This window comes from Corylus avellana, chromosome 11, assembly GCF_965113065.1.
Source record: "Corylus avellana chromosome 11, dhCorAvel1.hap1.2, whole genome shotgun sequence".
Classification (NCBI taxonomy): domain Eukaryota; kingdom Viridiplantae; phylum Streptophyta; class Magnoliopsida; order Fagales; family Betulaceae; genus Corylus; species Corylus avellana.
This window is the reverse complement of record NC_142500.1, coordinates 16,230,754-16,253,869: the sequence shown is the minus strand read 5'-3', so window position 1 is coordinate 16,253,869 and position 23,116 is coordinate 16,230,754. Positions and strand designations below refer to the sequence as shown.

General features: G+C 35.4%; 2 protein-coding genes and 1 pseudogene across 2 annotated transcripts; 2 read left to right on the top strand and 1 right to left on the bottom strand.

Moving 5' to 3' along the window:
• Positions 1-2,145: 2,145 nt before the first annotated feature.
• On the top strand, positions 2,146-4,974 carry LOC132166701 (putative glucan 1,3-beta-glucosidase A). The gene is made up of 8 exons (XM_059577570.2): positions 2,146-2,518; positions 2,648-2,767; positions 2,877-3,068; positions 3,289-3,444; positions 3,535-3,704; positions 3,843-3,992; positions 4,198-4,550; positions 4,639-4,974. Exons 1-8 carry the CDS (start codon positions 2,333-2,335, stop codon positions 4,818-4,820), a joined length of 1,509 nt encoding a protein of 502 aa, XP_059433553.2. The 5' UTR covers positions 2,146-2,332; the 3' UTR covers positions 4,821-4,974.
• An 867-nt stretch (positions 4,975-5,841) lies between these two features.
• On the bottom strand, positions 5,842-6,373 carry LOC132165920 (very-long-chain 3-oxoacyl-CoA reductase 1 pseudogene; annotated as a pseudogene).
• Positions 6,374-11,015: 4,642 nt separating this feature from the next.
• LOC132166182 (uncharacterized) lies at positions 11,016-18,906 on the top strand. Its single transcript, XM_059576959.2, has 4 exons — positions 11,016-11,287; positions 11,370-11,430; positions 11,527-11,671; positions 18,436-18,906. Exons 1-4 carry the CDS (start codon positions 11,083-11,085, stop codon positions 18,685-18,687), a joined length of 663 nt encoding a protein of 220 aa, XP_059432942.2. The 5' UTR covers positions 11,016-11,082; the 3' UTR covers positions 18,688-18,906.
• Positions 18,907-23,116: the final 4,210 nt, after the last annotated feature.

The window sequence follows — 23,116 nt, the reverse complement described above, 5'->3', positions numbered from 1 at the left end:
AATAACCGCTTGAACACCCCTAGTTGTATGGAGATGGATAAGACAGGTGCAGGAAAATAAAAACTAACATTTCTCTTGCTTTAATTACTAAATTTCGCAGTTGCCATCTACTGTTGTAGCATTAACAAACGTGTTAAAAATGTATTATGTACTAAGCTTTCTCAAGATCAACCTAAATCGTAAATCCAATACGTGGACTTAGACCATGTTCGAAATTGTGTCGAAAAATAGAGAGATTTTGTCTATAGCAAAAGCTTGAAAGAGCTTTTTAAAAAAATTCTCATTTTCAACTCACTACAAAAAAAACCATTTTTTCCTGACATGAGTTTCCTGACGTGTTCTAGTGTCCGACACGTCAGAAAATTTTTCTGACGGGTCGTTTCTGATGCGTGTCGAGTGTCAGAAACGTAGGTGTCAGGAAAAAAAATTTCCTGACGTGTGACTAGGCAACACGTCAGAAAATTCTGACGTGTTACCCACTCACACGTCAGAAAATTTTTCTGACGTTGCATTTTTGCCACGTCAGAATTTTTCTGACGTGTCAAAAATGACACGTCAGAAAATTTTCTGACGTGTCATTTCTGCCACGTCAGAAAATTTTCTGACGTGGTAGTTCTGACACACGTCAGAAAATTAAAAAATGAAATAAAAATTAATTAATTTCTTTTTTTAATTTTTTTTTTCTGGAATTTTTAATTATTAATTAATTAAATTATTATTTTTTGAATTCCTCTGCACGCACGGCAGCTCCCTCACGCTGCCGTACGTGCAGATCTGTGTTTCTCGAGAAACACAGATCAATCTGATCTGCACGAGGAATTCTGGAGAAAATTAAAAAATCTGATCTGCAACAAGGTGAGAGCTGGAGAAAATTTTCTCCAGCTCTCATTTTTCTTTCTCTCTCTTCTAATTTTCTCTTCTTCTTCCTCTTCTTCTTCTGATCTTCTCCTTTTGTTTTTTTTTCTTCTGCTTCTCCTCTTCTTCTCTTCTCCCTTTCTTTTTCTTTTGCAGCTTCTCCTCTTCTTCTCTTATCCCTTTCTTTTTCTTTTGCAGCTTCTCCTCTTCTTCTCTTCTCCCTTTCTTTTTCTTTTTCTTTTTCTTCTTCTCTTCTTCTCTTCTTCTGATCTTCTCCCTTTCTTTTTCTTTTTCTTTTTCTTCTTCTCTTCTCCGGCCTTTTCTTTTTCTTCTCCTTCTTCGGCTTTCTTCAATCTGTGGACAGAAGGGAGATATATTGAGAGAGTGGGAAAAACAAATGAGGAGGCATGGCGCGCTGGGGAAAGACAAGATAAAAAACAAAAAAATTCAAACGCCCGCCAGGATGGCTCGAGGAAATTTCTGAAAATTTCCTGACGTGCCAGGTGTTGCACGTCAGAAATTTCTGACGTGCTACACCTGGCACGTCAGGAAATCACTCTAAAAAAAATTATTTGAAAAAAAAATTATCTGCACATATATATATAATAATATATTTAAATATATTTTCTGACGTGGTGAATTACCACGTCAGAAAATGCTGACGTGGCACAACGCCACGTCAGAATTTTCTGACGTGGCAATTCACCACGTCAGAATTTTCTGACGTGGCAGTCCGACACGTCAGAATTTTTCTGACGTGGTAACTTTTGCCACGTCAGAAAATAAATAATTTTTAAATATTTAAAATCGTTAAAATTTTCCAGACGTTCCAATTTTTAGCACGTCAGAATTTTCTGACGTGTCAAAACAGACACGTCAGAAAATTCTGACGTGCCACTGTTCACATGTCAGAAAATTATTTTCTGACGTTTTAAAATTCACCCGTCAGAAAATTGCTGACGTGGCAAAAAAACTTATACTGTAGCCACGTCAGAAAATGTCATTTTTTTTGTAGTGACTTTTCTCCTAAACACAGTTTTAAGCTTTTTAGAGTAAACAAGTCAAAAAAAAAAAAAAAAAAAAAAAAGTTTTTTTTACCAAACGGACCTTTTTTGCTGTTTACACACTAATTTTCAATTGGATTGCTACTTAAACGACACGGTGTTATAATTGCTACTTAGCCCAAAGTATAATACATTGCACCACCGACAAGTAAATGATGCCAGAGAAGGTTCCTGCATATTTCCGTTGACAAGATGCTGGAAGGTTCTGCTAAATGAATTGACCGCAAAAGAAGACACAAGCCATTGATTATTGAGTCATCTTCCCCCTCATAACCTCTTTGACCCGAAAGTTTGAATAGTCCATTCGATAAGATTTGGAAACATTTCAGTGTTAATGTTTGACATTTCCAAACAAGTTTGGCATCTATGCTATATATAAATTAACCTTTTACTTTTCTCAACAAGTGGGAAAAATGGCTTCCTGCTTTTATTTGAACCTTTATTTGGTTTTCTTCCTTTCATGTGTTCTATCTCCTTCCCTTGCACAGACTGCAAACTCCAATCTGCCATTTAAAGCTGTGAATCTAGGAGATTGGCTTCTTATTGAGGGATGGATGAAGCCTTCTCTCTTTGATGGAATTACCAACAAAGATCTTCTGGTATAGAGTTCTTTTCATAGTTCAATCTATTAGAATTGCAGACGTATAACTCTAATTTTGTTTGTCTATTTTTAAAGAATATATTATCTGTTATCACTGATTCTAACTCTTAATTTGATATTATGGCAGGATGGAACTCAAGTTCAATTCATGTCAACAAATCTGCAGAAGTATCTATCTGCAGAAAATGGTGGTGGAGCCACTGTGGTTTCCAACCGTCCCTCAGCCTCTGGTTGGGAAACTTTCAGGGTATGTTCTTCCAGACAATTTAGTATTTAAGCAAAACATAAATTTATACTCTTGCATTAATTGTTCATCGTCAATTCAACACTCCTGTGTCTTCAATAACATGATGCAGTTGTGGAGGGTCAGTGACTCATCTTTCAACTTTAAAGTGTTCAACAAGCAATTTGTAGGGTTGGCAAGCCAGGGAACCGAAGTAAGAGCAGATTCAAATGCACCTGGAAACTCTGAAACATTTGAGATCATCAGGAATGATGATGATCCAAACCGAGTTCGCATAAAGGCAACAAATGGGTTATTCCTTCAGGTACTAATTAAATTATTAAAATTTGATTTTTTCTTATAAACTTAATTAGCTTTTAAAATAAGTGGTGATTTAATAAATCGATGGCGAAATGCATCTTAAACCATATGAAAATAGTAGAAAACTTGGGATTATGTTAAATCCATTTGAAAGACAACTAATTGATTACTTTAAATCAGTCCACCAATTACATGATTATGGTGCTTCTATGTGTTTTAATTAGGCACAATCAGAAACACTGGTCACTGCTGATTATGGAGGCTCAGACTGGGAAGATAGTAATCCATCTGTCTTCAAAATGACAATCGTCAAGACCTTGCAAGGCGAATATCAAATCACGAATGGTTATGGCCCAGATAGAGCTCCTCAAGTCATGAGGGTATTGGATTAATATACTAAGATATGCATGTTAGTGAGTTCAGCAAATCCACATGTTAATATGTAAAATGTATATATCTTTGCTTCCCAGGATCACTGGAACACTTACATCACAGATGAGGATTTCAGATTCATGTCGTCAAATGGTCTGAATGCAGTGAGAATTCCAGTTGGGTGGTGGATTGCACAAGATCCAACACCACCAAAGCCATTTGTTGGGGGCTCTCTGCAAGCCTTGGACAATGCTTTCACATGGGCACAGTAAGTAGTACTACTCAATCATGTCATGAATACAAAAGGGATGATTATTAATATATGTTTTGGCTGCAAACTTGACTTATCCAGAACAAATATTGTAACATTACTGTAAAATGATTATTTCTCTGAAAAATAATGCAGGAAATATGGGATGAAAGTAATTGTTGACCTACATGCAGTTCAAGGATCCCAAAATGGAAATGAACACAGTGGGGCAAGAGACGGATATCAGGAATGGGGAGCTTCAAATATACAGGATACAGTAGCAGTCATAGACTTCCTAGCACAAAGGTTTAGTAAATTAAATTTCACTCTTACCATGATAAATTTCTACTTATCCTATAAGTTTTGGTTGATAAGAAAGAGATAAATTTTTCTAACACGCGGGCTCAAAAGAATTCAAATTCAGAACTACTGCTCTGAGAAGTGAGATTGGTGATTTAGCGTGACATATGTTTGGATGTTTCATAAGACGACAGGCCTTGTTTTTGTGCAGATATGCCAACAATCCAAGTCTTGCAGCAATAGAGTTAATGAATGAACCTGTTGCACCAGGTGTCACTCTAGACGACCTTAAAAACTATTACCAAGCAGGCTATGATGCTGTGCGGAAGTACACTTCAAGTGCTTATGTGATCCTCTCAAACCGACTGGGAGAAGCTGATCCAAAGGAGCTACTCTCATTTGCTGGAAACCTGAATCTGGCAGTCATTGACGTGCATTACTACAATCTCTTTTCCGACATGTTTAACAACATGGATGTGCAACAGAACATCGATTACATCAACAATCAGAGAGCCTCGGACCTCCAAACTGTGACAACTTCCAATGGCCCCCTCACCTTTGTTGGTATGTGCAGTAAACATTTAATTAATGCTCATGATCTTAAAATATATATAGTTTCATAATCTACATGTGGTTGGGGGGGATTTTGCAGGGGAATGGACTGCAGAATTTGCAAAAGGTGGAGCATCAATGGAAGACTACCAGAGATTTGCAAATGCTCAAATACAAGTCTACGGGCGTGCCACTTTTGGATGGGCCTACTGGGCTTACAAATGTGCAGCGCAACACTGGAGCCTCAAGTGGATGATTGAAAACAACTATATAAAGCTCTAGATTCCTAGCTATGATGACTGCTATAGTAGTTTCACTATTACGATTTTAAATAATACCAAACCTTAGCTTAATTAGGTCATGATAATGCCTTGTACACCAAGAAATTAGGTGCAAGTTTAATATCATATTAATTATTTGCGTCAAGAATTCACTGTTGTAGCTTTCTTATACGTACTGGGGCATAGGAGTACGATCCTATGATTTTAGAAATTAGGCTGGAAGGTTTCCACAAGATTTGGACCACATGTTAAAGCCAAAATTACATGATCTTGACATGCAGCCATGCAGGGACGGACCTAGGATTTTTAGTGTTGGGGGGTGTAAAATTAAATTATCTTGAGGGAATTCTTAGAAACAAAAACCAAACACAATAGGTGTTAGTCGAATGCTGCAAAACAATTAAAACAAAAAATGAATTAGAATAAGAAATGAAAGAACACAATAAAAAAGAATTTATCTAATTTTTTTTTATAAAAATTTTTTTTTAAAAAAAATTAAAAGTGTTGCATTTTAATTAGTACATCGATTGAAAAAGACACGCCTAGTTCTCAAGCTGCCAAATAAATTTCATGCCTACCTCTTAAAACACTAATTAATTTCAATATTATTATCTTTTATTTGTCCTTTTGTTTTTTATACCCTTTTTTTTTAAAAAAAAAAATTTAATTTTTAATTTTTAATTTTTTTTGTAAAGTCTTAGTGTTACTAGTTCTAAGAGTTCTGTCATCTATGATTATAAAGTTTCTATATGGTCTTTTTTTTTTTTTAGTTGCCTAGTTGATTAGGAGATGGCCTTTTTTTTTTTTTTTTTATAGGGGGGTTAGTAATTTTTTTGGTACCTTGGTTTTAACATTTTTTTTTTTTTCTAGGTTTTAAAACATGACAAATTTAGTACCTCACATATGGGAAAAGACGAAATCATTATCTCCGTTAGTTTTCATCAGTCTTAATTAACGAAAGTCCACGTCATCTACGTTTATATAGCGACACGTGTCCTAAAAAAAAAAAAAAAAAGTGAAAATTATGTAGAGCCACCCCCAGAAGCCATGTGGGTGGCTTCAACATTTATCTTAATCAAGTTCTTCAACAGCTCATCATCCACTTCGTGGAAATACCTGGCATAAGGGTACGACATCCCAACGTTGTTGATCACAACTCCAACATCCAACCCTTCAATGGCTTCGCTAATCCTCTGAACACCCGCGGAAAGATCACCAGCAAAGTCCACAACAATGGTCTTGATCTGGTCTTACCGTACATGGCTTCAATCGAATCCGAAACATCTTTGAGTTTGTTTGGATTCTGATCCACCAAGATTAGATTAATCACTTTACGAGCCAATTGAAAAGCGAAACCCTTGCCAATACCGTCAATGGGTCCGGTAACGAGTGCCCAGGACCCGTACTTCTTGAGATTCTTAGCGGGTCTGAGAAAATTGACGTAGACCCATTTGAAGAAGGTGAGAGCAAACTTAAGAGCCAAGAGAGAGAACCCCAAGTGAAAAGAACAAGAACCCAGAACGGCTGACCTTTGAGCAATGAGCAGAGTTGCATGTTGGAGAGAGCGTGCTTTTGCTTTGGATTTGAGAGGGAATGGTGGAATGAAATGGGTTTTATAGGGAGAGATTAATCACCGTGACTCACAAGAGATTCAGTGGATTCGAGATTGCTACAGTTGTTTGCATAAGGCCTCCGGGGGGTGGCTTGACTGCCCCCAACTTACAGGGTGTGGCCGAAGCCACCCCGATGGCCGAGCCCAAGGCCAAAATGGGGTCGCCGCCACCCAATAGAATTTTCACTCTTTTTTTTTTTTTTAAGGTTTAATTTTTATTATTATTATTATTATTATTATTATTATTATTTTAATTTTTAGGACATGTGTCACGATATAAACGTAGATGACATGGACTTCTGTTAATTGGAACTAACGGAAACTAACAAAGGTAGTGATTTCATCTTTTTCCATATGTGAAGTATTAGATTTGTCATGTTTTAAAACTTATAAGGAAAAAAATAAAAACTTTAAAACCAAAGTACCAAAAAAGTTATTAACCATTTTTTTTAAAAAAAAATTAAATTACAGCTGGGGGTGAAGACCTTGTGGAGCCCTTTTAAGGACATAATATATATATATATATATATATATATATATATATAAAAGTCCACATACCCCCTCAAACTACTACCCAATTGATAAATGTCTCCAACAAACTTTTAATTACCCCCTCAAACTATTACCCAATTGACAATGTCCCCAACAAACTTTTAATTGTGACAATTTCCCCCCAAACTACCAAAAAGTGTTAATGTTTTCCCCAATGGCGAAACTACCCTTAGTAAAATAAAAAAAAAAAAATACTAAAACTTCTAGAAAAGACCTAAACCTAAAAAAAATTAAAAAATTTTTAAAAAAAAAATCCAAAGGGTGGCAAATTTAAAATTTTAAAAAAAAATTAAAAATAAAAATAAAAATTTCTGTTTTTAAAAAAATTAACAATTTTCGTTTAAGAAAATAAAAATTTTCTTTTCTAAAACAAATTTTTTTTTTTATAAAAAAAATGTTTCTTTTAAATTAAAATTTCTGTTTAAAGAAAAAATCGTTTTTAAAAAAATAAAAAACTGGTTTAAAAAAAATTAAAAATTTTCATTTAAAAATATATTTTTTTTATAAAAAAAATCTTTCTTTTTTAATTAAATTTTTCCTTTTTTCTTTTAAATAAAAATTTATTTTTTGAATTTATAGGGGTATTTTTGTCTTATTGATAATAGATAGGGGCATTTTCATCTTTTTGCTAGTCTTAGGAGGGACATTGACAATATTTTAGTAGTTTGGGGGGAATATTGTCACAATTGAAAGTTTGATGGTACATTGTTAATTGGGTGGTATATGGACTTTACCTTATATATACATAAATTACAAAAGGCTTTTAGAGATGGCAAAACGGGTCGGAGGGTCGACTCATTTATAACCTGTAATGACCCGTGACCAGTTTAAGGTAAATCCAAACATGACCCATTTAGTTAATAGCATCAAACCCGAACACGACACGATAAGTTCACGGGTCACCCAACACGACCCGGTTAACCCGTTTAGCTTTTTTTTTTTTTTTTTTGAAAATAAAAGTGATGAGTCGGGTCATAAACATGCCGATTGACCAGTTTATTAAAATATGACCGGTTTATGACCCAAACCAGTTAAGGATTTAAAAAAAAAAAAAAAAAATTGTCTGGCGGGTCTCACCCACAGGTGACCCACGACACGACCCATTAAGAGCAAAATAAACGAGTCGACCCATTTATGACCCAAATCTAGTAATTTCGTGTCGTGTTCGTGTCAGGTTGTAGGGTCGTGTCAAAATTGCCAGCCCTAGTTGCCATAGACCCCCAAGGTATGTTGTAGGTTCGCCGCCCCTATTGACATGTGGCTTTGATTCTTGGTGATTGAGCCTTGTGCAAAAAAATCTTAATTTCATGTTTTTTTATTATGTTTTTCATATCGATCGGTCCTATCGCTTTAGGTCTTTAACTTTATTTTCTAATTATTTTGGTATTTTTCTTATTTATCATATTGTTGTCCTCGATGACAAAGATCCTCTCAATTTGAATGGAAGATGATTAAGTTAGTTTTATTTATAAAAATAAAATTGTCCTTTCGCATTTTTTGGACAATTTTTCGCTTCAAATAAAACTAATTATATCCCCTCTAGTTCATTAGAACCGGAGAGGATCCTAATTCGTCGTCGGTGTATATTTTATTTGTTTTCCTTAATTTTTAATATCATAATATCCCTAAATTCATATTTTGTTCTCGGGCAATGCAATCAATCAAGATTATGCAAAAATTTAAAAACAAATCATGCAACAGCAAACTATAAATATGAAACCACAAAGCAATAAAGATCAACCATACATCAACACCCAAGATTTTGTTGACTAAGTAGAAAATGATGTCTTAACAATAAGATAACATGTGCTTAATTAGCATTTGGAAGTGTTTTATGGTTATTAAGGAAATGACACAAATTTCTTCCAAACATTTCCTTCAACCTACTCTAATAAGTGCCAAATATTATCTAACATGTTTGAGTTTTTCAAAAATTAATGTTTGGGTTCTAGATCCGGATCTTCTCCGGTCCAAAATGGACTAGAGAGTATCCAGTTCATGGTTAGGAAATCCTAGGGCCACAAATGGAACACGTGTCCTACTAATTAAAAAAAAAAAAGTTATTTAGAATTAAAAAAAAATTAAAATAATAAAATAATAAAAACAATAATTTGGTGACTGGCCACCCCATCTTGGTCATAGGGGGTGGCCGGTTTATAGGGTTTGGCCCTTGAGGGTGGCTAAATCACCCCCAAGGCCCATGGGGTGGCTTCGGCCACACCAAACCGGCCCTTGGGGGTGGTTCGGCCACCCTCAAGGGCCAAACCCTATAATTTATTTATTATTATTATTATTATTTAATTTGGCCCTTGAGAAGGGCCATGGGGTGGCCGGCCACTACATATGGCCAAGATGGGGTTAGCCACCCCATGGGTCTTGAGGGTGTTCCGGCCACCCTCAAGGGTCAAGCCCTATAATTTTTTTATTTTTTTAATTTGGCCCTTGGGAAGGGCCATGGTGTGGCCGGCTACTCCCTATGGCTAAGCCACCCCATTATTTTATTATTATTATTTTATTATTTTATTATTTATTATTATTTTTAATTTTAAATAATATTTTATTATTATTTTTAGGGTAAATATATTATAAGTCCCTGAGTCAACTCACCAAAACTAAAAAATCTCTAAGTTTTTTTTTGACTTTTTACTCCCTAGGTCAATCGAAATGCTAATAAAATTCATATCGTAAAAATTGTGTAACCGCCGTTAGTCCCAATCAACACACATCGTTTTGCTACATCAGCATAGTAATTTTTTTTATTAATTTAATTTAAAAATGAAATATTTAAAAAAAAAATTGAATGGGTGGCCAACGGTGGGGCTGCCACCCTTGGCCACCCCCAACCCCTATGGGGTGGCTTCCGAGTTCTGGCCACCCCTAACCACCCAAAGGGTGGCCGCGAGCCACCCTATGGGTGGTTTGGGGTGGCCTGCAAGCCACCCCTAAACCCTAGGGGTGGCTCACGGCCACCCCATAGTTGGTGTGCGAGCCACCCCTAACCACCCAAGGGGTGGCTGCGAGCCACCCCATAGGGGTTGGGGGGTGGCCAGGGGTGGCAGCCCCACTGCTGGCCACCCCTTCAATATATATTTTTTTAATATTTAATTTTAGAATTAAATTAATAAGAAATTACTATGCTGGTGTGGCAAACGGTGCGTTTTGACTGGGACTAACAGTGGTTACACAATTTTGACAGTAGGAATTTTATTGGCATTTCGATTGACCAAGCGAGTAAAAAGTCAAAAAAAAAAAAAACCTAGAGATTTTTTAGTTTTGGCGGATTAACTCAGGAACTTATAATATATTTATCATTATTTTTAATTAGTAGGATATGTGTCCATTTGTGGCTGTAGGATTTCTTAAACAATCCTAACCCTGAACTAGATATTCTCCAGTCCAAAATGGACCGGAGAGGATCCCGATCTTTGGGTTCCTAGGTTAATAGAATAACAATGAATGACTATTAAGAATATTAAAGAACTAACACAAATTTCCTTCTGGTTTGGAGGAAATTTCATTCAACTTACTCTAATAACTGCCAAGTGTTATCTAACATGTTTGAATTTATCAAAAATCAATGTTTGGGACCACTCCTCATGAAACGGAGGTCACTGGTTCGAATCTTCCCTCCCCCTCTTGTGCGGACATGTCTTAACTGTAATTTATTGTCATTCTACTAACCTAGGAACCCAAACATTGATTTTTTAGAAACTTAAAACATGTTAGATGATACTTGACACTTAATAGAGTATGTTGAAAGAAATTTTCTTCAAATTGATTTGGAGGAAATTTGTGTCCTTAAATTAATCATATGAGAGATGATACTTAAAGAAAATTTTCTCTGAAAATGGTTAGAAAGAAATTTCCTTCAAATTAATTTAGAAGAAATTTGTGTCCTTAAATAAAACATTTGAGAGATGACAATTGACCCTTAGAAAAAATTTTCTCTGGTTTGAAAGAAATTTGTGAAAAAGGATACTCAAGAGAGTATAAAATGCATCTTTAGCACAACTAGTCGTACTTGTTGAACTACGTCACTCACTTGCACCCACTTCGAACGCTCTGCTCTCAGCTCTGTTTTCTCCGTCTAGGAAAAGAAATGTCAGCTGCCTCCAATTCCCTCCTCTCTCATACTCTTTCTCAATCTCTGATCAAACCCAGAAGGCTCTCACAGTCCCCAATCTCTCTTTTTCTCTCTGTACCTCGTTTTCTTTCTCTTCAATCCAACCAGCGGTTCAGTTCCATCGCATTCTGTTCTCTAGATGGACTAAACAACACCAACCAAGACATACCCATTGAAAAACGTATGTTTTTTTCTTGCATTTCTGTTTTCACATAACAAATCTTCGTTTTGAAAAAAAAAATAAAAATTATCGGTTTTTGCAGAATACCCAGCATTTCCTGCGGTCATAGATATTAATCAGATACGTGAAATTCTGCCCCACAGGTGGGTCTTTCTCAAATAGTTGTTTGTTTGTGTGTGTGTGTTTTATGTTTTCGCGTTTTCTTTGTTTTAGGATGTTGTTTTTGGTTGGTGTTGTAGGTTTCCGTTTCTGTTCGTGGATAGAGTGATTGAGTACAATCCTGGGGTTTCAGCTGTTGCTATAAAGAATGTGACTATAAATGATAACTTCTTTCCTGGGCACTTCCCTGAGAGGCCTATTATGCCTGGTGTTCTCATGGTTGAGGTATTGATCATTTTCCAATAATTCTTTTGCTTTGTACTTATCAAATTTACTTTCATCACTTGACTATGGTATGCTTCTGGTTCTGGATATTAAAGGATGTTGTAGATTCTATTAGTTAATCCTTGGCCAGTATCTCTTTCATAAATAAGTATCTGCCCATTGGGATCGTTTCAACTGCCTGATTTCATGTTCTCAGGTTAATTTTGAATGTTGGGCTGTATTGGGGTTACTCTTTTAAGTATTCGTATTTTTTTAAATAAGCATCACCTTCAATATTTAAGAGGATTTTGTGCGTAAGAATTATAATTGGTTGGTTAAGTTGGAGAAGTGCGTTTGAGATGTTTGCTTATTGTTAACTACAGATTTTCTTATTGGGGAAACTTGACCAATTTTGTATTAAGATGGTGAAGTGTGCTAGCTATGCTTAATACCGTATCAACCAAAATGTTGGGTCCTGTAAAATCAGCTTACCAACCTTGAGACATTGAGAGGGATGAATGGCAATACCTAAAAAGATAGAAAAGGAATGAATGAATGCAATTCAAGCTAGAGTTATCATCGAGGGCAAGAAAAGACAAATTTGTCTAAAGGATTTTGTGAGTTATTGAAGACCAACAATTGCTCCAAGTCATCTTTAAAGGTTTACAAATGCAATTGCTGGTGAAGAGCCATAATATTTATGGTTCAATAGAAATTTTTGCCTGGACTAAATTGAAAAGGAAAGAGGAAAGATGATTCATTTAACTGAACTCAAGCAGTTGGATATAAGGCTATGCGAAGTTGGAATTTGTTGATTTCTCTTTCTTCCCCTGTAAGCAAAGTGCAAAGGTTTCCATTTTCTTGTCCAAGCCAAAGGAAAACAAGTACTCTGATTTGGAATTCTACAACCCCTTTCTCCTTCTTGCTTTTAGATTTTGTGCTAGGAAGACAACCTTTCTGTGTTCTAGAGCATATGTCCTTTAACTTATTTAAATTAATGCATTAGCTATGATCTAAGGAATGTTTATATATTGAAACCATAGGAAGATTAATACTATTCTTAAAGTGGGATAGGAGGAAGCATATCTTGTGGGTGGAGTGCCACATTAGGCTTGGAATATAACATGCTAGTTTAGATTTCAAAGTGTTGGGGAGATAACACTTTTGAAATCTCTGAGTAAGGCCTCAATATAACAATTTGGGACACTACTTAATCCAAAAGCTTAAACTTATAAGTTTAGGCCCAACAATGTTATATTAACCATTTACTTTTCTGACTACTACCCGATGTACTAGCATATCAGTGTTAATTCTCATGGATATACTCGGAAGACTTTAAAGATGGCTTTAATATAATGTGCTGGGAAGTTGATTCACCTAAAAGCTTAAGTTTGTGGGTTTGAGTCCAATAATGTATATTAATCACTCACTTTTGTGATTACTATCAGCTGTGGGACTTTACTTACACTAGCATCCATACTCGATCACAAGTTTTTTCAGAAACATGAATTCTTAGCATGCTAATCTAGTTCTTGGTTCATGTGTTTGGACCTTATGGTAAAAAAGGGAACTTAAAAATGCCTTGCAGTAGAAAAGTTTCTTCACTTCCTTGATGTTGGCTGCAAGACTTTGGCCTTGTTGTGATGCACCTATGAAAGATTGATTTGCTGTTCTTATGTGTGCTACTTGGCCATTTCATTCATCAATTTCAAGATTTATTCTATAGGGTCCACATGCCATGACTAAATTTTATTTTGTTGTTTGTTTTTAAAATGTGATTGTTCGTACCAATAGTTAACATTTTTTTTGTTGCAAAATCATGTTTTTCGTTACTAAGAAAAATTTAATAATATTGAAAGTATTTTAAACAAATCATGAGGATATTGCTATATATTTCTTTTGCTTTTTTTTTTTTTTGTGGTCGGTGGCTATAGAGAAGATCCTTACCTTAGACAATCTTTGAAAGCAACACATCATTGTGGTTGATTTGTGTGTTATGTGCAAAAAGAATGGGGAGTCTATGGGCCACATTCTCCTTCATTGTGAGGTTGCTTGTGCTCTAGAATGTTTTCTTTAATTGGTTCGGGTTGTCTTGGGTTATGCCTAGAGGCTAGATGGGTAGTCAATGTGTTTGCTTGTTGGTGGACTGCCGGTAGTACGCGGAGTGGTGTTGTATGGAAGATGGTGTCATTGTGTCTTTTGTGGTGTCTTTGGAGGGGAAGCAATGATAGATGTTTTGAGGATTGCAAAAGGACGTCGGAGGAGTTGAAATCTTTTTTCTTCAACACTTTGCATCTTTGGACAGCTGCTTTTATTTCTCCTTTAGTGGTTAGTTATTTTGAGTTTCCTGTTCTTTTTGCTACTAATTCCTAGTTGACTTCTTTTGTATACTTCCTGTACATGGAGGCACCTTACACTTTTAATGATATTTTGTTTATTTATAACAAAAAATATTTCTCTAGCTTTATGCATACAATCAGATAATTTTCATGTTTACAAATAATAGAACTCCTCTTATATTTAATATTGTAATTTTAACCCTTCCTAATTCAAGGCACCAACAATAACCATAATTTTTCATTTCAAGTGACAACTAATCCCATTGGCATCGACTCATTACAGCTAAATGTAGTCCTTTCTCATATTTATTGCTACATAATAGCCTCACTAACAATAGCACGAATTCATCACCAAATGATACCTTCTACCTGATTTTGTGCCTTGAAAACTATTATGTACTTTGCTTTTTACCTAATTTACCTTGTTGTCATATATTCTACCATACTCTCACTATATATATATATATATATATATATATATATATATTATGAATGATCATTTTTGTTATGAGGAGAAGCAAAGCTCGCATACACGAAAAGTATACAAGAGAAGCCACCACCCTAATGTGGTCGAAAATCTAAAAAGTTAACAAGATATACATGATTAGAGGAAGAAAAATTTGGAACAAATGTTACAGCCCAATCTAAAAGATTTCAACATAAAACCTATAACAGAATCGTACTTGGGCTAATGGCCTACTAAAATAACATAAAACCCAAAATAAAAATACTATAACCAGCCTGAAAAATAAACAATAAAACAAATTCCCCATAATTTCTCTTTATTTTTATAACACTATATATTCTCTATTTTTTATTTATTTATTTTGTATTTTCTTAAGTGGGATGTTACAATGGAATCCTAAGCGCCCACATATTTTCCTATCAATTAAACACCAAATAACGTATCAAAACAGCCATAAATTCACAAATAAGCCCTTGTTTAGAATTTTCCAGCAACCTATTTGCTTCAAGAAATAGTTCTCTTACCTTATGCCCCATAGTTTCAAAATTCTAGTCAATTTTCGAAACCAAACCCTTTCTTCTAAACTTCTAATCCTAAATCCACAATTTTTTACAACTTCAAGAAAATAACGACATGTAAACAATTATGCTACATGATGTTGGTCTAGTTATGGAGAAATCTCAGAAATTTTGATTGCTCCATAAATCAGTTATATTCTGTACACGGAAAGGTAAGCTTGATGATGGGTAAATGGCATATTTTGAGTCTCCCTACCCACTACTTTCCTTTGTCTTCCTCCCTATGTTCAGTTGCCAATAAATGCAAACTATAGGATTGATGTTGTAGTGACTTGGATATTAAAGTAATTAGAACTTGGATTTATGTGTGCTTGGCAGGGGAATTATCATTAGATGAGCATGCGTAAACTGAAGAGAAACTAAAAGACCAATGGAAAGTGTTGTTACATCAGATGTTCTGCAGGCAAATTGAGTGAGGAAACTATTGAATACAATAGCTAGATAATTTCTGCATAGAAAGCATTTCATGTCTATGAATATCTCAGAAGAAATTGAATACAGTGTTGAAAGAAGTAGGACATTCTGGTATGGGGATTTTGGGTTAAGGAATGTTGGTAACCAGGTTTTTTGAGATATTTATAAAATTTTAATTCATGTTGGCAATCTAGAGCAGTTCTGCTTACACTGGAGTAACTAAGACAGGCCCTTGGATTTGGAGAGTGGAAGAATAATTGAGACTATTTGACTGATTTAGTAGGCCATTTAGAGCAGATCCTTGCCAGATAATATAAATGAATTTGGAAAATCAGAAATGCCAATTGTAAATTTTCCAATAATATTGTTCTATACTTCTTCTTTGAAGATTTAGAGCTTCACGTCGTCAGCAACTTTTTTCTGGAAATATCGGCCTTTTCCCCTTTCTTTAACTTTTCCCGTGTTGCTTTAATATAGGACTATATTGTAGAAACTTTATTATGATCATCATTTTGTTTCTTAATACAGGAAGTGGGCAAAGCATCTATTTGTCTTCTCCTTAAGTGTCGTTGCTTGGTATTTTCTTTATTAAGTTTCATTTCTTGGTGTCATACAACAAAGCTTTTACCACCCTTTTGAAGTTCATCAATTGCAAAACAGTAACCTTGTCTTCTTCCACTATTTCATCTCTCCTAGTTTTTATGTACTTTAACCATCCCATCTCTCCTACCAATGTTGTGCATAAACAAGTGTGTATGTTTGAGGTTGAATATTGATTTTTAGCATAGAAAGAGGGTGTCTGAGAGGGAGACCTCTCTGTAAGCTGAAATGTGAGGACCATGAACACAGACACAGGTGTTGCCATCACTTGGAACAAGGTTGTGGTACAGGGTCCGAGAGACCTCTCCATAAGCTGAAATTTGAGTACCATAAACCCAGACATGGGTATTGCTATCACTTGGAACAAGGTTCTGGTACATGGTTTAGTCTTAGATGTACTTGTTTGTTATCAGATCTTTGGGGTTAAGAGGATAGTCATATTGATTGATAAACAAACATGGTCCCTTTATCCTTCTATTTCTCCGGCGAACCCACTGTGCAGGGTAAGGGAGGTTCTTTTTCTATGGCGGGTGATTCTGTTTCTCCGGTGGGGGCTTATGCTTCTTTGGCGACGGAGGAAGCTCCTGTTAAGACTGATAGGCACCCTGCACCAGCGAAAGGTTTGATCCGACGGGGGTTTTTAGGGTCGAGAATCCGCCTATGGTGAAGGTGGCATCCTCGTCAATTCAGGGTTCTAAGGATGACAGTTCCCATGGGGCGGCTAAGCTGGGTATGAGACTTCGCCAACCTTATCCTCGCATGACGAAGAGTGGTATTCCTATTTATTCCCGTCTCCAAGTCTCAACTAGGGTATTCCCAGAGAGTGAAGGATAAGATAGCTAAGCAGCTGCATAAGAATAAGAACAATAAGTTGCTAGCCGAGGTTGTGGCAGAAATTCCAGTGGAGTGGGTGGAGGGCTATTCCAAGGTGGTGCTCGATGTGGTGAAGTTTGCTTCCATTGTGGGTTTGCTTGTGGAGGTGACGAGAAAAGTCTTTTGAATATTTTTTCAGTCATTGAAGAGGAGCGGGAGCCCAAAAATGAAGTTATTGCTCCAAAGGTCAAGGGGAAGAGGGAGCTCAAAAATTTGGAATGCTCCATTAATTTTGAGGCTAGAGGCCGTGACTCTAGTACGGTCAATTGTATTTAGGGTTTTGGGGCATAAGGTTTCTTTAGGATTCTTTGGTTTTTAGGGTTTTCTTTTTGTGGGTTTTTGTATGGGTTTTTCTTGGTATACTTTCTATGTACTTAGAGGCACATTGTGCTTTTTTTTGATATATACATCATTAAAAAAAATTGGATGGGTCTTAGACATTAAACCTAGAACATTTTTTTTTTGTTTTGTTTTGTTTTTTATAAGTAAAGGAAATTTTATTGAAAGATTAAGGTGTCCTTAAGTACACAAGTAGTATACAACAACACCTAACAAGAGCAAGCACAAGAAAAACCCCAACAACACAACCAAAAACCCACGAAAAAGCAAGTCCTCAAACCCAAACCCACAAAACACCAAAAGCTCTCAACCTAACACACTCACGCTAAAAAGCGTGAGCCTTGCCTTTTCCATGCCTAGAGGAGGCATGTTAAGCTGGTCCACTTATTCTATTGAAAACATGGTCCTCTTAAACCTGACTGTTAAGCTGTGTCCCATACTTGACAGCAACAGAAAAATGTTCCTTCATTTTCCTTAAAAGAATTATTTGTGTCAAAAAACTTCTACATAGTATTATTTCGATATTTGTGTTACTATTTATAGTTCTTACTCATAAACCTAAAGTTGACATAGATGACAGTGGTTGATTAATATTTTAGATTCGTAGAAAGACATACTGTAGCAGTGACTTCTGTCTAGATTTTTGGGAGTTGCCGTATTTGACACCTTGTGTCTGTTCTGAAACATGATAACCACTGATCATAGCTTTGAACTTATTTCAGATGGCATGCTTTCTGCTTGTACATCTTCTGCTCTCTCTCATTTGGAATTATTTTTGAGTGGCATGACTCTATTGCTGAGGTTAACATGGTACAATAAACTGCTGCTCTTCTTCTGGTTTTTGGATCTAAAGAACTTGAGCAGCTATGGATACTGAAACTAATTTTGAATAACCTGCCACAATAAGGAGTGTGTTGTTTTTGTTTTTGTTTTTTTCTTTTCTTTTGCTTTTTTTTCCACTCTTTTGAGTGAGAGGTATAGTTTCCATCTTACGTCTAAGTAAATTATATATATGATTGGCTGCTTCTTTTAATCTTTCACTAGGATCATAGTTGATTTCTGGTGATCTTGGCCAGACCATTTAGATTTGTATGCCTCCATTTATTGGAGTTTCACGTGAACCATGATACAAACACTTTAGCTTAGTACTAATGAAAATGCGGTTGTTGGGTACAGGCAATGGCCCAAGTTGGAGGTCTGGTTATGCTGCAGCCCGAAGTGGGAGGCTCCCGCGAAAATTTCTTCTTTGCAGGAATTGATAAAGTGAGGTTTCGGAAGCCGGTGATCGCCGGAGACACTTTGGTTATGAGAATGACACTTGTTAAGCTGCAAAAGCGGTTTGGCATAGCAAAGATGGAAGGGAAAGCATATGTTGGAGGTGAGGTGGTCTGTGAGGGAGAGTTCTTGATGGCTACAGGGAGCGGCTGATGTGCCCATTTTGTAATGCTTCTGTTTCTCATTTGCCTCGTCACATGTCGTTTCTTCGTTTCCTTTTACCTTTTTTGTTGCTCCTCTTCTGAATTGAAACTCCACGGCTTCCAAATTTTGAAGTCATTGCATTTGATTATCGTTACATGTGGACTTCATTGAGATGTGTAAATTTCTTTTGGTACTAAAGGCTCAGCATTGAAAACTTTTTGCACTCTTTGGCACATTTTCTCTCCTTTACAAGATATACATTGTTAATACAGCGACTACCCACAACCAACCCGCAATACAGGAATCCTGCAAGACAATCAAAGGTTAGAGTGATGCGCCGTTGGGGGTTGCGACACCACCTCCAATGTTTAAGTCATGAACGAGGAACATTAAGTGGGTCAGCCCACGGGTGAAGGGCTAGATGGGCCCATTCCATACATAAAATGAACTTTTTTTCCCCTCAAAATAGGCCATCTTCGTTGTCTGCTAAGAAACAAGAAACAGAATCAACGTAGTGCACTATTAGTGTTGAGCAGCCAACTACCCTGAAGACAAACTTGTGGGCTTCGGTGCATTAACAAATAACAATACAAGTCAATATACTCCTGTCATTTACCTGTTAGGACATATGGCAAAGCTATTATTATTGTTGTTGTTATTATTATTATTCAAGACAATGGTGCTAGTATGGTTGGTTCCTTCTTAGCAATTATTATTGTCCATTCAAATGCACCAAACTTGAGGTACGATGGACTTCCTCTCAGCAGATTGAAAATGTAGATGAAATATTAACATCTCATAGAAATAAATTAAGGAATACGAATATTGTCCATAGCTTAAAAAAAAAAAAAAAAAAAAAAAAAAAGCGAACTTCCATTTAATTAATTAGGGAAAAGATTCCGCTATTGAAGATAGGAGTTGACTCAGCCCCTCCATCGCCGAAAAAAAAAAAAAAAAAAAAAAAAAAAAAAAAACTAAGGTTGAGTCATAAAGCATATACTAGCTTGTTCACCAACAATATCCCAGGACTCCTTAAATTACTTTAGGGCCTCTTTAGGTGTGTGTTTGAGAGTCTAAGAGTATATTTAACATCCAAAAAGTTCGTTTGAAAAAAAAAAATAAAAAAATTGAAAGCGCTTTTAAGGGTCAAAAAACCAAAAAATGACCAAAATGCACTTTCAGTAAAAGCTTAAAAACGAAGTTTTTGCCAAAAAGCGTTTTTTATTTAAAAGCTTTATTTCAAAAACACAATTTCAAACATGCTCTAAGAGTGAAATTTGTGTTTGCGTGTTGGGTTCGAGTCGTATGAAATCTCAACTCGACTTATTTAATTAAACGGATTAGATTCCTCAATCTTAACCTGCTAATTTTGTGTTGGATTTGTGGCTTATGCCAAAAATTACCATTCTAAATGTCACGTATCAAGTTTGAGTCGTATTAAGTCATAAAAATAAGATTATATTATCAATCTTATTCAATCTCATTTAATTAAACGAATCAAATTTTTTAACTTGTATTGAGTTTGTGAGTTGTCTCATATTTATACATTAGACAATGGATGATGACACTCTTTCAGAGCTCCTAGAAGAATTGAAGAAGAAGAGGAGGAGGAGGAGGTGAGGAGTAAAAGCAAAAAGGTGGTAGAAAGTGAAAATAGGTGCGGGGGTCCATGTTTTGCCTCCCAATTATGTGCGTGATGAGTGCATGAGGGTTAAGTTTGCCCCATAATCTGTAGTGGGAGTCGATGGCATGAGGGACTGTGTCCTTTATGCAGCCATCATGGCCCCCCCTTCTCCATCCCTTCTTTTAAGGTGGTAGGAAACATCAATTATTACTACTCACTCAAATTCAAAACATCTTTCTCTACAACCACACACCTGTTAACCCTTTTCTGCCCCCTCTTCGTATCTTGTATTTCTCTCTATACTCATTACTCAGCAACTACTCTACCAACACAGCAACACTACTCGAGCTTAAGGGTAAAAACTGTTCTTTCTTTCTTTCTTTCTTTCTTTTTACCATGCCATTCACCTAAGCATCTTTGATAGGTTTCCATGGTAAAAAAGAGATTAATCCATCTGTTGAAGCAATTTTTTCGACCGTCGGACCAACGACAACTCACTTGCAAAACAAGAGAAAGAGTTATCGAAAATTGTTGTCCTGGAGAACTAGAGAAGCTTTCAATTCTTAAGTTATAACTTAAGAACTAGAATTATTACTAATTAGTAATAATTCTTCAATAGAAACTGAATGGAAAGTGGGAGAAGTGAGAGAATTAATTCGGGCTATACAGTATATCTGGGCTGAGCGTGAAAATGCAATTATTTTTTATGTAGTGGGAGTTATTCTCCATGTAGTAAGTTTGTGCAGTTATCTTCAATGTAGTGGGACCGATAAGAAATGATGAATTTAATAATTTAATTTATATTCTAACACTATTGCTTACATGTGAACTCAAACTCTTCTTTTATAAGGCAGGCCCTTAAAATTTAATTGAAATGATTGGTGAATTGACAGAGACAAAATTTGAACGTCACTTATCTCAAAAATTTAATAAATTTAATCATTTAATTTATATTATAACAATAGTATTATTATCCAAAGAGATATTTGTGTGCTCAGCATGTCAAATGTAGAGGATAAATTCATGTGTACGTGATACATATTTTGATAGATTTATATATATGAAATTTTGTGAAATAGTTTGTCAGAAAAGTATGTATTTTAATATAAAGGATTCATAGGTACAAGTGTGGGTCTGATTTAAGGGCTTAATGTAATTGGTTTAACAATAAGTAATCACAATGATAGGACAAAGTTTATCATTAAAGAAGAATAAAACCAAATAAAAAAAAATTCAAAGGTAGAAAAGGATGGAGACTATGCTCGGGAGGATTTGACACCTGTATATATGATTTGGAGCATAATATGTTGGTGGGTCCATCACATGACGCACCTACATGCCCCGATTGGTTTGGTTTATCATGTTTAAAAAAAAAAAAAAAAAAAACAATTTCACTATTCAAATATTTTTTTTTTCTTCCATATATTTATATTTTGAATTATGAGAAGAAACTACAGAAAATGGGGGCCACAGGGGCCCATTAATTGACAGAAAGTGCACATAATTGATGCTGAAAATATTTCTATAAACAAATAAAAATGAAGAAAAATGCAGAAAATGAATCACCACTAGCAGTGAGCAGGCTGCCGGTTTATCTTCTTCTTTCTTTATTTATTTGTAATGGATGTTATCACTTTCATCTCTTACACTCAATTTACAACCTCACATTTTCCCTATGCATTTCTGTATAGGATGATAAAATGAATTCACATAATTAATGCTGAGATATATGTTAGGAAGTAGAAACCGATCGATTGATGCAAGTTGGGCTTCATTTTCTTGTTTTTTCACATGCATGGCAACCACTTGAGCATGGTTCAAATTATAAATATATTATAATTTTCAACAACAACAAAAATAATATATAAAATATATTATAAATATATTCATATGCGTAATGTTATAGTTTTTTTTTTTTTTTTTAAAAAAAAAAGCAAATTTTTCGCTACAAGTTTATAATAAAGGAGTAACAATAGCGCTTCATGGTAATTATAAATAATGTATAATTATTAGTGAGCGTTAGAAATATGCACCATAATAAAACTGGGTAAAATTTATGCTTGTTTAGTTTAAAGTTCTTGATCGAATGTTTGATGCAAGTCAAACACCTAGGTTATGTGTTCGTCTAATTAAAGTCATCAATGGTGGTATTATAAGTGTGGACTATGCTCCAAGCCACAGAGAATTGATGACATTCATAATAAAAATAGTGAAACTAAGTCGCCCATAATCTGTTGACGTAAGAGAGCATATGATAAAGGGTGCATTCAGATAAGGAAGTGACAAAAGTATGTGCACGTGGGACCATGTCACGATCTGACACTAATCTGTAGGTATTCCATATGATCGACAAATGGCATGGGAAATTTTTTTTGGTACCAATGGTAATAATGTATAATTGGAAATCTTATTGACCACTATTATATATATAGTGTGCTCAAATAAGGGATGAAAGCTTGTGTGTGGGTGATTACACTATAAAAATGTACACTCTCAACTATACAATTGTCTCCCATGGGTGGTAAGGCATAGAAACAACCCTTTCAAGGATTGCTTCTCTTGATTGAGTTGCAACTATTGGAAAATGAAAGAATGTAGTGTGTCTTCAATCTTGATTCATTCAAAAACTTCTCAGGACGTTTCCCATGTAATCAATACCTAAAGGCAATTATTTATTACCAATACTACACATTTTTCTTTGTTTTCATTTCCCTTCATAAACGTTTTATTATCAAAGCCATTGGTAGTAATAGGTTGATTAGATTTTGGATTCAATTCCTTTTTTCAGGAAAAATAATTATATAAAAAAACAAA

What these genes read in the sequence shown, in the direction of transcription:
- LOC132166701 (XM_059577570.2), top strand. Translation starts at nt 2,333, where the DNA reads ATGGCTTCCTGCTTTTATTTGAACCTTTATTTGGTTTTCTTCCTTTCA. An exon ending in CTGGTTGGGAAACTTTCAGG is followed by an intron (nt 2,768 to 2,876) that starts GTATGTTCTTCC and finishes AACATGATGCAG; the next exon opens with TTGTGGAGGGTCAGTGACTC. An exon ending in AATGCTTTCACATGGGCACA is followed by an intron (nt 3,705 to 3,842) that starts GTAAGTAGTACT and finishes AAAATAATGCAG; the next exon opens with GAAATATGGGATGAAAGTAA.
- LOC132166182 (XM_059576959.2), top strand. Translation starts at nt 11,083, where the DNA reads ATGTCAGCTGCCTCCAATTCCCTCCTCTCTCATACTCTTTCTCAATCT. An exon ending in AGACATACCCATTGAAAAAC is followed by an intron (nt 11,288 to 11,369) that starts GTATGTTTTTTT and finishes CGGTTTTTGCAG; the next exon opens with AATACCCAGCATTTCCTGCG. An exon ending in CTGGTGTTCTCATGGTTGAG is followed by an intron (nt 11,672 to 18,435) that starts GTATTGATCATT and finishes TGTTGGGTACAG; the next exon opens with GCAATGGCCCAAGTTGGAGG.